Source organism: Tachysurus fulvidraco, chromosome 18 (genome assembly GCF_022655615.1).
Source record: "Tachysurus fulvidraco isolate hzauxx_2018 chromosome 18, HZAU_PFXX_2.0, whole genome shotgun sequence".
In the NCBI taxonomy this organism is placed as follows: Eukaryota; Metazoa; Chordata; class Actinopteri; order Siluriformes; family Bagridae; genus Tachysurus; species Tachysurus fulvidraco.
In genome coordinates, this window is record NC_062535.1 from 11036898 (window position 1) to 11049472 (window position 12575).

Sequence of the window (12575 nt, forward strand, 5' to 3'; positions counted from 1 at the left end):
GATCGCTTTCTGCAAATGTCAGACATGCGCACTGAACACTCTCTCCGCCGCATACTGACAAGACATGCCACAAGACACATGACAAGATACATAAAAAATATAGATTTTTTATTTCTAAGTATGCATACTAAATTTCTAAGTATGCATACTAAATTTCTAAGTATGCATACTAAATTTCTAAGTATGCTTAAAAAAGTAGTATGCATACTTAAAAGAAGTTATTTTTTATTTTTATGTATCTTGTCACATGTCTTGTTACAGAGAGAGTGTTCAGTGCGCATGTGTGACATTAGCAGAAAGCGATTGAGACATTGACATGGTGGATAAAAATGAAAAACGAACAAAGGCTTACGATAAGGCAAGAAGCAGGACCCATGTTAATATAGGATCAGCTTTCCAGGTGAAATGGAGCTAAACCTTTAATGGTACAACACACAGTTCTACAAAAACACATTTGTATTACCATAAGTATTACTCATCGGGCTCATTTATTGATAAAAATATCCCCTCGGCCAGCTGCCCCAGCAGCTTCCACCATAATAGTTGCCTGGGTTTTATGTATGTATATGTGTGGGTAGAGCTATCAAAACAGGGGTGACGCCCATTTGGGTTAGGGGCGTGTTTGTTTTGGTGATTTCAAATGTCAACATTGGCTTTCAAACATTGTGCACCCCACCTTTAATATGTAGTGTGAATTTTTACACCATTCTCAGACTAAATACTTGTCCACACACTTGAGTGATTTTGTCCTTGTTTTGGGGAAGGGCAGATAATCACGGGTTTCACATAGCATTTGTACAGAACCTTGCCCCAGTTGTGCGGGTCTTTGTCGTGCTAACTTGGTTGTAGGAACAGCTACATCATGCCGGTTTCTTTCTGAACCTTTTTCATACCCATCACAAATCTTGAAACTGGACGTAACATGAAAAGTTCCATGAAAAGATCTGGTACTGGAGATCCGCCTCTCTAAAAGCCTCTGTAAAACTCGATAATGATGTTCAGATGCTCAGATGATGTCGATTAGCTGGATTTGGAGGGTGGGAGTGCACTACTTCCTGAATCAACTACAACACAACACAACAATATCGCACACGACTTTCAATTTATTCCCAAAGGAATTGAGTTTGCTTTTGTTTTATTCCTCACTCTCCTCCTCTCCTCTCCTCACTTGTCCACTCTTAAACTTTAGTGCCAAACTTTTCTTCTTTTATTCTACTTGTCACTTGCCTTCGTCTTTTTATTTGACTCATCCCTTTTTCTCTTTCCCATTCTTTCATTCTTTCTTTTTCTTTCTTTCTTTCTTTCTTTTCTTTCTTTCTTTCCATATTTTCTAATAATTGATTATGATTTATTTAGTACGTTACTGACATGCGGTGTATCTAAGCAACGGGATAAAACAAACAGTAAGTTGGTCAACACAAATTAAAATAAAAAAAAATAATGTTCTGAAACTATTTTATTGGTTTGCTCATAGAGCACTTACATGATAAAGAGCAAAAAACATCAGCACTATATTTAACAAAAAATTAAATACGGAAAATGTAGAAATGTAGTATGCATGTAGTAGGAAACGTACTGTAGCATGCATAGTATGCATGTAGTATGCACAGTAGGTTGATTAAAAAAATGTAGTATGCATACTTGAAAATGTAGTATGCATACTACATTTTAAAGTAGGTTTTTTTAATCAACCTACTGTTTAACAATGTTGCTTAGAGACACTGCATGTCAGTAATGTACAAAATAAATCATAATCAATTATCAGGAAATATTTAATTCTTTAATATTTACAGCTTATAAGCACATTTTCTTTTTAAAAAGTAATATACACACTTAAAGCAGGATGCAAAATAAGTATAGTAGTGGGCATTGTGTTCTAAATGCTGGTGTCTCAGTAGAGAGTTGATGGCCACAAGTGAGACTGTAATCTACATTTATATGATGGAAACTGAATCAGATGTAGTCTTTGAGTCAGATGCAGTGGAAACTGAGTCGGATACAGGTGGAGATGAATCAAATGCAGTATGTGATGAATCGAATGCAGTATGTGATGAATCCAATGCAGTATGTGATGAATCCAATGCAGTATGTGATGAATCGAATGCAGTTGGTGACGAATCGAATGCAGTATGTGACGAATCGAATGCAGTATGTGACGAATCGAATGCAGTATGTGATGAATCGAATGCAGTAGATACTGAATGGCACTGCAGTGTGTGATGAATCGAATGCAGTATGTGATAAATCGAATGCAGTTGGTGATGAATCGAATGCAGTATGTGACGAATCGAATGCAGTTGGTGATTAATTGAATGCAGTATGTGATGAATCGAATGCAGTAGATACTGAATTGCACTGCAGTATGTGATGAATCGAATGCAGTATGTGATGAATCGAATGCAGTAGATACTGAATGGCACTGCAATATGTGATGAATCGAATGCAGTATGTGATGAATCGAATGCAGTATGTGATGAATCGAATGCAGTAGATACTGAATGGCACTGCAGTATGTGATGAATCGAATGCCGTTGGTGATGAATCGAATGCAGTTGATGATAAATCGAATGCAGTAGATACTGATTCGTTCTGCAGTATGTGATTAATCAGATGCCGTAGATGATGAATCACAACCAGCGGCGAATGAGACGGATGCAGTGGTAGTAGTTAAAAATAAGGAGTAGTTATTTCTTTTGAATTATCTCTTCTGAGAAAAAAAAAAAAAACATCCTGGCTGTATTCATTGTATCAGAATTGCATCGATGTGACTGATGTCGAGGTTGTGAGCCTGTTTCTGAAGATCTGTTTGTCTAACACCTGATTCTACTGTTCAGATTCTCTAGAGATGCTGATTAGCTGGATCTCAAATTGTTCATCAGCTACGACACTCAACAGCTGCGTTAAACAAAGCTATGTTTGATCAGACCACTTCTGGTTTCACACAATAAAAGTAAAACCAGTGAAACTGCCCTAACTGTTTATTTTATTTTTTTTCATTTGAGATCATTTGAGAGATCATGTGACTTTAGACGGCAAGAAGGTAGAGGGTATTAGAGGCCGGTCCTGCTTCTTCACACAGAGGCATACTTACAAAGCGTGGGAATTTTTTAGCAGGCTCGACCAGACATCACTTTATAAAAACATTTGCGAGTCTCACCACTCCCGCTTGACTGGAAACCCTGCGACATACGGAACACGCTCTGAGTCAACTTCCACACTTCATACGAGTACCAGAACAACACAGCGCTGGACTTATCTGGGGTATTTTTGAGACCTTATCAGAGCACAGCTTGGAGTTTATGGGTGTGAGAGAGAAGAGAGAGACGATCTACAGATATGAAGCTGGGCTTAATGAAGACGGCATGCTGCGACAGGTCGCCTTGCTTTTATTTTACAAACCTTTGGGGAATTTTCGGATTTTTGTTTGTGTGTCTTTTTAGGTATTTTTAGCCTCCTGTGGATCTGCGTTCTCAGGGGTTTTATGGAGTCGTGTGGTTTTTTTTTTCTTTTGTTTTTTTTTAAACTTGAGATTTTTTTTTTATATATCTTGAGTCGTTTCGCAGAGCTTCGGGTGTTTCTTTTAAAGTGATGGGAGTGTTTCATGAACTGTTTCTGAAGTATTATTGGAATGTGGTCGTAAGTGGGAATGTAGTCTGGAGGCAAAGCATTGTGGGACACTTCTGTAAGTTCTTTAGTCTACACTTGAGGATTGATCAAAAGCAATTCGTAGAGAGAAAGTCTTTTATTGTTGAAAATGCTGAATATTTTGATAGATTTGACAATTGAATAGTTTTTTGAACACTTTAAAAATAAGTTAAATGGTTGTGTGTGTGTGTGTGTGCGTGTGTGTGTTTGCGTGTGTGTATACCCTCCCCGTCAGCAAGACTATGAATTATTCTTCCTCGGGTTGGCAAGTATCATCTTAGAGGATGCCTTCACTCTGGAAGTTGAGACTGAAACCGGATTGCAGTGAATGTGAACGCGGCTCGTACTCTGCTTTGCACTCGTCCACCGGTTTATCCAATGATTACATCATTAGTTTCCACAGCACAAGTGCAGCATAAATGGCAGAAGGTTTTGGTGGACGGAAGAGGTGAGATGTCTTCCTGCTTATAATAATAACAGAAAAATTAAAACCAAAAATTGGTGACTCGATACGGTTGCGTCCTCTGTACACGTTTGTGACGTCATGTCACGTTCAATAGAGTCAAGTGAGGCTACTTGCTGTCAGGAGCAAACGGTGTCTTGTAAAAACATACGTTTACAATCACTCAGTTAATTGAAACAAATGAAACCACATTTGTGTGTAAACCACACCAGGAAACACAAGGCTTGAGGGGCCACCAAAAGATGCCATCTGAGGAGATGCTTTATTGATTTGTAGAGCAAATCAGTTGAGATCAACAAAATAGTTCCATACCGCTTCTTTAATGCTTGGTGATAACGATCTAAATGAAAGATAAGTGCATTTCTAGTTCAAGATTCTCTGTCCTGAGGCAGTGCGGCAGGAGGATTCCTGCTGTTTATCCTGCTTATTTTTGTTTATCCTGGATGACCATGAAAAAGAGTTCTGAATGTTTAAATTTAGAGCCGTGAATGATTTTTCTCTGCTCTCATGCTTTCACATGCACAGCCTTCCCTGACTAAGCTTTTTCTGGTACAACCTTGACACTGTCCTAATTATTAGTTTTATTTTTAGAATGGAGAAAGATCTGTATTTGCCCCCGCTGTTTTTTTTTTGGTTTTTTTTTGCTAAGGCGGCTCATCCTGACGGCGCTATTTAGAGAGCAAACGCAATAAACTAATCAGGCTTTAACCTAATTGTGTTGCTGTAGCAAAACTATATTTTAAAGGTTTTGAATTTAGATGCGCGACGGTAGAACGTGCCTAAGAGCCTGTATGTAAAGCTATGAAGCGAGTTTTTCTAGCTTTTTCCTAATAAAACATCTTGTAGATCCAGTTTATAGGTGTGTGTGTGTGTGTGTGTGTGTGTGTGTGTGTGTGTGTGTGTGTGTTTGTTTGTTAGGGTGTTCCTTCTTTATTGTCTACCTATTGTTAAACCTTTTCACTGAATTTGAAAAAAAAAGACTTCTCAGACTTTAACAAAATATTCATATAGTTCATATTCATTATACATCATAAGCAGGCTTATAACATTCTAACCTTGTACAGCATCTGTTATGCCTGTTATAATGCCGATGGCCAAGACGGAGGGAATCGCGAGACAGAACAAGTAACCGCTGTACAGAAAACGACATTTGCATGTACTGTGAATTCTGTATTCATAATGCATTCTAAATGTATCTATAACTTGTTATATAGCATCCATGAGACCTTACTGCACCAAGTATAAGCATATATATTAAATATTAAATGTCTAGCCCTCTGTAGCAGCCTAAACGCTAAATCTTACAGACGCTGGATTTTCAATTCACTATAACGCATTATAGCGTCTTATATCTTTTAGCACTGATATTATAGGAAGCTTTAGACGTATTTGTTTGTTGTTCTGTCTTGGGTTTTCAGTCGGTCTCGCTATGGTAATTAGCTGGTCTGGAACGTTAAAGGCGATTAACCCCGAGTGGACAGGTCAGCTGATCATGCTGCTGTTGGAGGAAGGGCTGTGGTCATGTGATCACCCACATCCAGCTAATCTCACAGTGATCACATGCATCCATCAGTCAGTGACCAGGTCAAGCCGAATCTAGACGAGCTCAGATTTTTATATTGGATTTGGAAACGTTCCAATACTATGTTTGTATATAATATATCTCGGGCAGGATGACGTTAAAATGCACTAGCGTTGTTTCTTATCATGGGCGTTCATGCTGGGGAAAATGTCTGTCTCTCTAGTGCAGCATTTGTAGAATAGAGGAGAAGGAAATGGGCAGCACAGTGATAAGACTGCTGATCAGAGAATACAGTCATCAGCGTGATTGTTCCCCTGGCTGTGTGTGTGTGTGTGTGTGTGTGTGAGACGGGAAACAACCAGTGCCTGTCTGAGGAAGTCACGAAGCTAGCATGTGACCTGCAAAGCTCGAAGAAACATGTCCCATCTTTACTCGGAGGACACAAAATGGACAATAAATGGTCTCAACTGGTGGTACTTAGCTCTTACACAATATGCTAATGAGACATTGAATCGAATTGAAGCACTGTGTCTTTTGATTCTATACATCAGGGCTATTCAAGTAAAATGTGTTGCATGTGGGGGAAAAAACCCCAACACAAACAAGTGACTCAGATCAGGACATTGCGGATGATTGAAACCTTTCTTTGTACTGTAGGCATCGTATCTGATAACCAGCTTCGAAGGAAAAATGGCCTGCTCATATGACGCTTTATCATATGAAGCGCCTCTATTCTCAACAGAATAGACAAATGTCTTTTGCATTTCAAACGAGGAGTAAATGCGTAAATAATTTGCTTGAATGTAAGTGATTGGTTTCTGAACTGTGAAACAATACAGTTTGATGGATCCAATCACTGAAGACCGTTTATTTCTTTCACCACCAGTTGACATTTCCTGCACTCCTCATTTACTGTTGCATTCCTCCAGAACAGAAAGGCATAATACTTCCAAGGTGACCACCAATCTACCATGAAGAGCGCTGACCCATTAGCGCTCTGCATTTCTTTACGCTCTAATAATAAGGTATTCTCAGATGCTCGCTCTTCTTCCATTTAGGTCGCGCTGTATTAAAGTGGAACACTTATCCCAGCTATGCCCACTTAGAAACTTTGTCTGTTCTGATACGCCATGACCGCACGCTCGTCTAATAAAAGAAGTGCAGGCTGCTGTTTCGGTAATGGCAGTTGCAGATTATGCAGCACTCCATTGGAGAAGCACGCGCACGTGCGATCGGCCCCAGCTCACGTCGCCGGCTGCTTAATGGCGGCGTCTAATAGATACGACAGATCTCGAATGAAGAGTAAAACGCTCGGCTAGCGCTCGGTCACGCCGGTTAAATTAATCACCTGTGACATCAAGGCCACGGATGCAAGCATATCATTAACATGGACATCAACCGACTATGAGATTAGCAAGCGCCATCCAGGCGCCAGCTAATGAAAGCGGGTTAATTAGCCGGGGTTTTGTATCGAAATATCTCATATGAATACAACCCACAGGTCTGTAGGCCCAGATGCTCATCTCGCTCACATGATCAGTTGCAGGGTTTTTTTCTTCTTCTTGTGGTTCACCACTGAGATTTCAGCAAGATTACAGCAGAAGTTGGGAAACAGTTTGAGATTAGATAAAAAAAAAACAACCCAAAAACAAATCAGTGACTGAGGTTATTGTCTCGTCCTTCTTAATATCTAGCAGCGTGTTCTGGTGCTAGTCCAAGTCCACGACTATGACACACTCCACCAGACAAAACTTAAACTCTGAAAAGCAAACACTGACACAAAAGACAGAAAGGACGAAATCGAAGCAAGAAAACGTTCTAGTCTTCCTTTTCCTTATGTCCATGAGAACCGAAAGGACGATAGTTTTAGAGAGTGTTTGATTTATGGGAACCACAGGATTCTAGAGGATATGTAGTTTTGTCTACATAGCATCTAGAGGACATTAATAATCATTAGGATATTTATAGGACTTTGTTCTCAGGCATCAGCTCTTCCTCTCTTTACCAGCACCTGGTTAGCTAAGGCTAGATGCTAACAGTGACATCACGTGTCCTCGTTTCTCTCACGATTTGTCCGTTCATCATCAAGCTCCGTTTTTAACTAGTCAACATTTCAGAGTTGATGGTGATCGATGGTATCGCTTGTTTGATGCACCAGGAGATCAGTGTTGCTTGTACTGGTGATTAAGATGAGGTTAAACCGGTCAAGGGTGGAATTCTTTATACTGTCTTTATCCTGAATTATACAGTATATGAATTTGGGGAATTCGTGCAAGAATCATCGCGTGGTTTTTCTGGTTTCCGTATTTATTTGTGACTCATTCGTTCATGCTTTACGACAGTCAAGAATTTAAAGATAAAATCGTCTTATCTTACTGAAGAAGAGAGTTATGCAGGTATCCTGGTGGTGTTCTCACTTCTACTCAGTCATCGCATCAGATTACACACGGATTCCCATACGTTGGGGTTGAATTTTTTTTAGGTACTTCTTAGCAGGTGTGCAACCGAAAGTGAAAGCTTGCGCTAACTCTGTTTTATTTATAGTCAAACAATTGCATTTAACATGTCAGGTGTTTGGCTTCACTGATTTTCTCTGTGGTCTTGAACATCTAGCTGGCACAGTGATTGACGCTTCATCTTGATACGATAAAGATCCGTTAAAAACAGTGTTTTGTCAGCGTATCACGAATAACCTGACCGAATCCCGATCGATAGATGGACACTGACGTTGAACGGCCATGTTGTCCTTTAGGGGAAACGGCCACGATGGAGCCAACACGAAGTAAACAATTAACACCACATCGACACCACAGGTTTTTCGATGACTGCTGGATTTTAGATAATTGGATCCTCTATAAACTGGAGGCTGTGACGGGAAAAAATGGAACTTCAGGATTAAGTGTTGTGTAAGATTCAGATCACGTTAGGATGAAGACTGACTTGGCCAGCTGTAGACTAAAACCCAAGGGCTAGATCTATAAAGACCAGCAAAGGCATCTTGACAGAATGGAGATTATAAAGCTGCTGATGGGTTTAAAGTACTTTCGATGGATGTCTCCTAAATAAGCAGATCAATTTAGTGACTGCAAGCATTTTTTTTTTTTCGTTTGGTCAGTCACAGTTAATGAAAACGAATGCATTTAGACCATTTTGTACACATGAAAATACAAACTCACTTAAAATAACCATTTGCTGATGTAGACCAGATTGTAGTTATAATACATAGATATAAAATATTTAGCACAAGCTCTGTTTCAGAAATATCATTATAAACGACACACGGTGTGTGATATGTATCCTGATGCCAACAAAGCAGTAAAGTTCCGAGAGAGGAAGAGGACAGAAAAAGTTTAGTTTCTTACTTAATTATGCATCTAATTCACCATTATTGTGAATTATATGCACTTGTGAAGTAACCAACAGCTCTAGATCACAACAAATGACCTGCATTGACGTGAAAGCTGGCGATTTTAGTCGAATTTGAAGCTCTATTTTTTGTTAAAAAGACTTTTGTTGAGCTCACTATGTTCAAAATTTTTTTTTTGAGTCTTGGAATAATAAGTAAGGAATAATAAATGATGGGGCATGTTATAGGAAAATCTACGGCTTGAAGGCTCAATGCAGAACAGTTACTTTTACCCCTTAAACTTGATTACTTTCTCATACCGTCATACCGTCATTTAATTCCACATAGCCTATACCACAACTTTTTTCCAATGCTAGCTATTATCTAATATTGCTAACAATCTGAATTTTGAAGCTCAGAACCGAATATTTTTTCTTCATTTGGTTTTAGATAAATTTACCGTTGTTGCATATTGTCAATTTGCCACAATTTTTCGAAATGTACTCGACAAATACTTGAAGCCTGGACTGTGAGAAAATAAAATTTATCTAGCAATATTTCAAAAAATAAAATCAAGGTGTTGATGGATGTTTGAACAATGTATGATGAAGATTTATAGCGCACCTTCATGGTCGCTTGTATGTTATGAAATAAGTTCAGTGTACAATACACACAGCCTGCCATATGAACTTTAACTATTTGACGCAACTCAAAGCACCTGCTTACGTTCTGCATGATTTTAACAAATCCAGGCATGAATCCAGCTGCTGTTAAAATTCCCCAGCATCAGTAGTGGATATCGTCCTGCTTAGTCTGTTAATCTGACGTTTTCTTTCTTTCTTTTTTTTTCCCCTCCTGTGGATGTTTGTTCTGGGGCCTTTTTAAAATGCAGAGTGAATAAACAGGAAGGATTTCCATGTAGCATGTGTTGATTAGATTGATATCAAAATGTATGATGAGCTTCTCTCCGAGCAGAGAGTTCACAATGTATCCTGCGACAGTTATGATAGTTGTTGTGATATCTCTCTCTCTACCAGACAATTATTCATCGTATTTTTTATCTTATTTATTTATCCTTTGAGATGTTGGGAAGGTGAAATCACTGTAAATAGGAATGTGAGTATGTGTGGATGAATAATTGTCGTAAAAAAACACCACCACGAGGTGTAGAAAAATCTCAGGCAGGAACTGAACGGTATAGACGGGCACGCAGAATGTTCTAGAAGGAACCTGGGTCTGTAATCAGCTCTTAACAAACAGAACCTCTGGCACACAGAGATTGATTGATTCCCTTATTTTCTCTCAGCGTTCAGTCACTTGTCTACACTCGCAGCATGATACAGCAAGCAGAGCAGATGATAAATCTGTTTATAAAATGGTACACACCAGGTTCAGTACTGAGATGCTGGATGGTCGGCATACTAGTCAAAGGCACGCGTGTCTTTAAGTCTGATTCAGACATGCAGAGACTTTGTCAGCTGATTTCGATTTTTTCCACATGCAACAGAAGCCTGAATAGAGCAGATGATGTTTGGTGTTTTTTTTTTTTTTTTAGTTTTTTTTTCTCTCTCTCCATTGCAATAGTAGGTGATAACAGGTTGTTCTCATGACAACGTATACAACCGAAGCTTTGTCAAAGGCTAAAAGATATTCATATTATAATGGAATGCTTTAATCTGTGAAATATATATATATATATATATATATAATTTTTTTTATCAGAGAAGGTGTATGCAACGATAGAAACTAGGACATCAGTCTGATTTCAACTTTATTTTGAAGACTGAGATCTCATTCCAGTGCATTAGCCAGAAGCCCAAAGTTACTGTTACCATGGTAGTGTGTGGCATGTGAATCAGCATCACGGTCCACCATTTTGTTGAAAGCACTGCTTTATGAACACGGTGTGATGGAGGCATTACATATTAGCTGCTCCGCTGCATTAGACACTGGGTACTAATAACATTGAGATAAAGCTGCTGAAAATGAAAGTACAACAGCAGTGTAAACATGTTCTGTTTTTTTTGTTTTTTGTTTTTTTTTGCTTCAGATTATCTACCATCAAGCATTTACAGGATGAATCGTGCCTTATCGCTTAGTTTTATACCGCAATCTTGTCAGTAAATTTTTAAAACCAACACATTGAAGGCAAAACTTGGGATGAAGGAAGAAAGCAAATTTTCACCGTATAATAGCTGGCCTAATTTTAGCGATCTAAGCTTCTTTATGGTTTTACGCAATACAATACTTAGTCTAATGTTAGCCATCTAGCTAGCAATCATGCTCCTGAATTGCACAATATAATAGCCTAATCTTAGCCATCTAGCTACCAACCTTGCTCCTGAATTACACAATATAATAATTAGCCTAATGTTAGCCATCTAGCTGGCACCCTTGCTCCTTGTTTACACAATATAATACTTAGCCTAATGTTAGCTATCTAGTTAGCGACCTTGCTCCTGGCATACACAATTTAATTCTTAGCATAATGTTAGCCATCTGGTGAGCAACCTTGATCCTGACTAACGGTAACATGTAATACTTAGTCTCTTGTTAGAAAACAAAAATGCTACTGTTTAACACAATATGATAATTTGCCAGATTTTTCCTAGCTAGAGACCTTCCTGTATAAATACTTCTAATTATATATACGTTTACATTTAGGGCATTTGGCAGACGATCATTTAGAGCGACATACAAAAGTGCTTTTAAGTCTCTATCGATGAATACATTAACACTGGCTTACTAGGTTACATATGAGCAATTATACAATTATAATACGTTATAATACGTAGCCTAACATTAAATAGTTTTGTTTGAATAGTCTTTTTAGGCTAACACTAGCTAGCTTGTTAGCAATCTAATGTGAAGCAGATTATAATGGACAAGTAGCTAAGCTAACTGCTAGTGGAGTGCTGTGTTTAGGAAGCTAGCTAGCTTCCGTACTGTAGCAAAATTTGTTATGATACAGCTTGTGTCGAATATCATATTATGTTATTTTACAGAATATAACTTGTATAGCTGAAAATACCATGTGTTGGCAGGACATTCTGGTCTGCATCTCTCAGAAATAGCGTTTCTGCATCTGACCTGATTAATTTCACATAGTGACGAAGGCTAATAATGAACGAGGAGTCCCTGAGCTAGTTTGTGATCTCAGCTCCACATGTCCATCAGTACATCTCCACTTCTGATTATGAACAAAAAGCACCTGGGGGCTGTGATTACTGAACGCCTGCCTCCCAGTTTTAATTAACACCAATGCAGAAAAGGACTCGCAGTGACAAGGTGGTCGTTAATCTCAGCCAGCTTTCTGGCCTACTGCTCATGATCATTATTACTGGTCTTGAAGATGTGTTTGATTAAAACTACACACATACAAGTGTGTAATGCCCCCTTTCCACCAGAAACAACCGGGTGCTGGTTCGAAGTTGGTTCCACTGGCAAGCCTTCTAAGACCAATCGGTATGTCACGATGAGCTACGTTTGTCTGTGTCCCGTGTTTGCTGTTAAGCCACAGCAAGCACATTTAAACACACTAAATCTCCTCCAGGGTTTACTTACCAGTTACATGGCTTCACATTCTGTATCTATTCTCT

General features: G+C 38.8%; 1 protein-coding gene across 6 annotated transcripts in view; it reads left to right on the plus strand.

The window, feature by feature from the left end:
- Nucleotides 1-12575, plus strand: part of atp11a (ATPase phospholipid transporting 11A) — an 80291-nt gene that overhangs the window by 8113 nt on the left and 59603 nt on the right. For 2 of the 6 annotated variants that reach the window (XM_027156398.2, XM_047803126.1), the window contains exon 1: nt 3189-3374. The exons of 1 other annotated variant lie outside the window; for it this stretch is intronic. In XM_027156398.2, coding sequence (XP_027012199.2) covers nt 3300-3374 — 75 coding nt within the window. In that variant the 5' untranslated portion in view covers nt 3189-3299. Of the gene's footprint in view, nt 1-3188; nt 3375-12575 lie in introns of those variants that run through there. 3 more of the 6 variants (XM_047803127.1, XM_027156394.2, XM_027156395.2) reach the window with 3 other exon arrangements.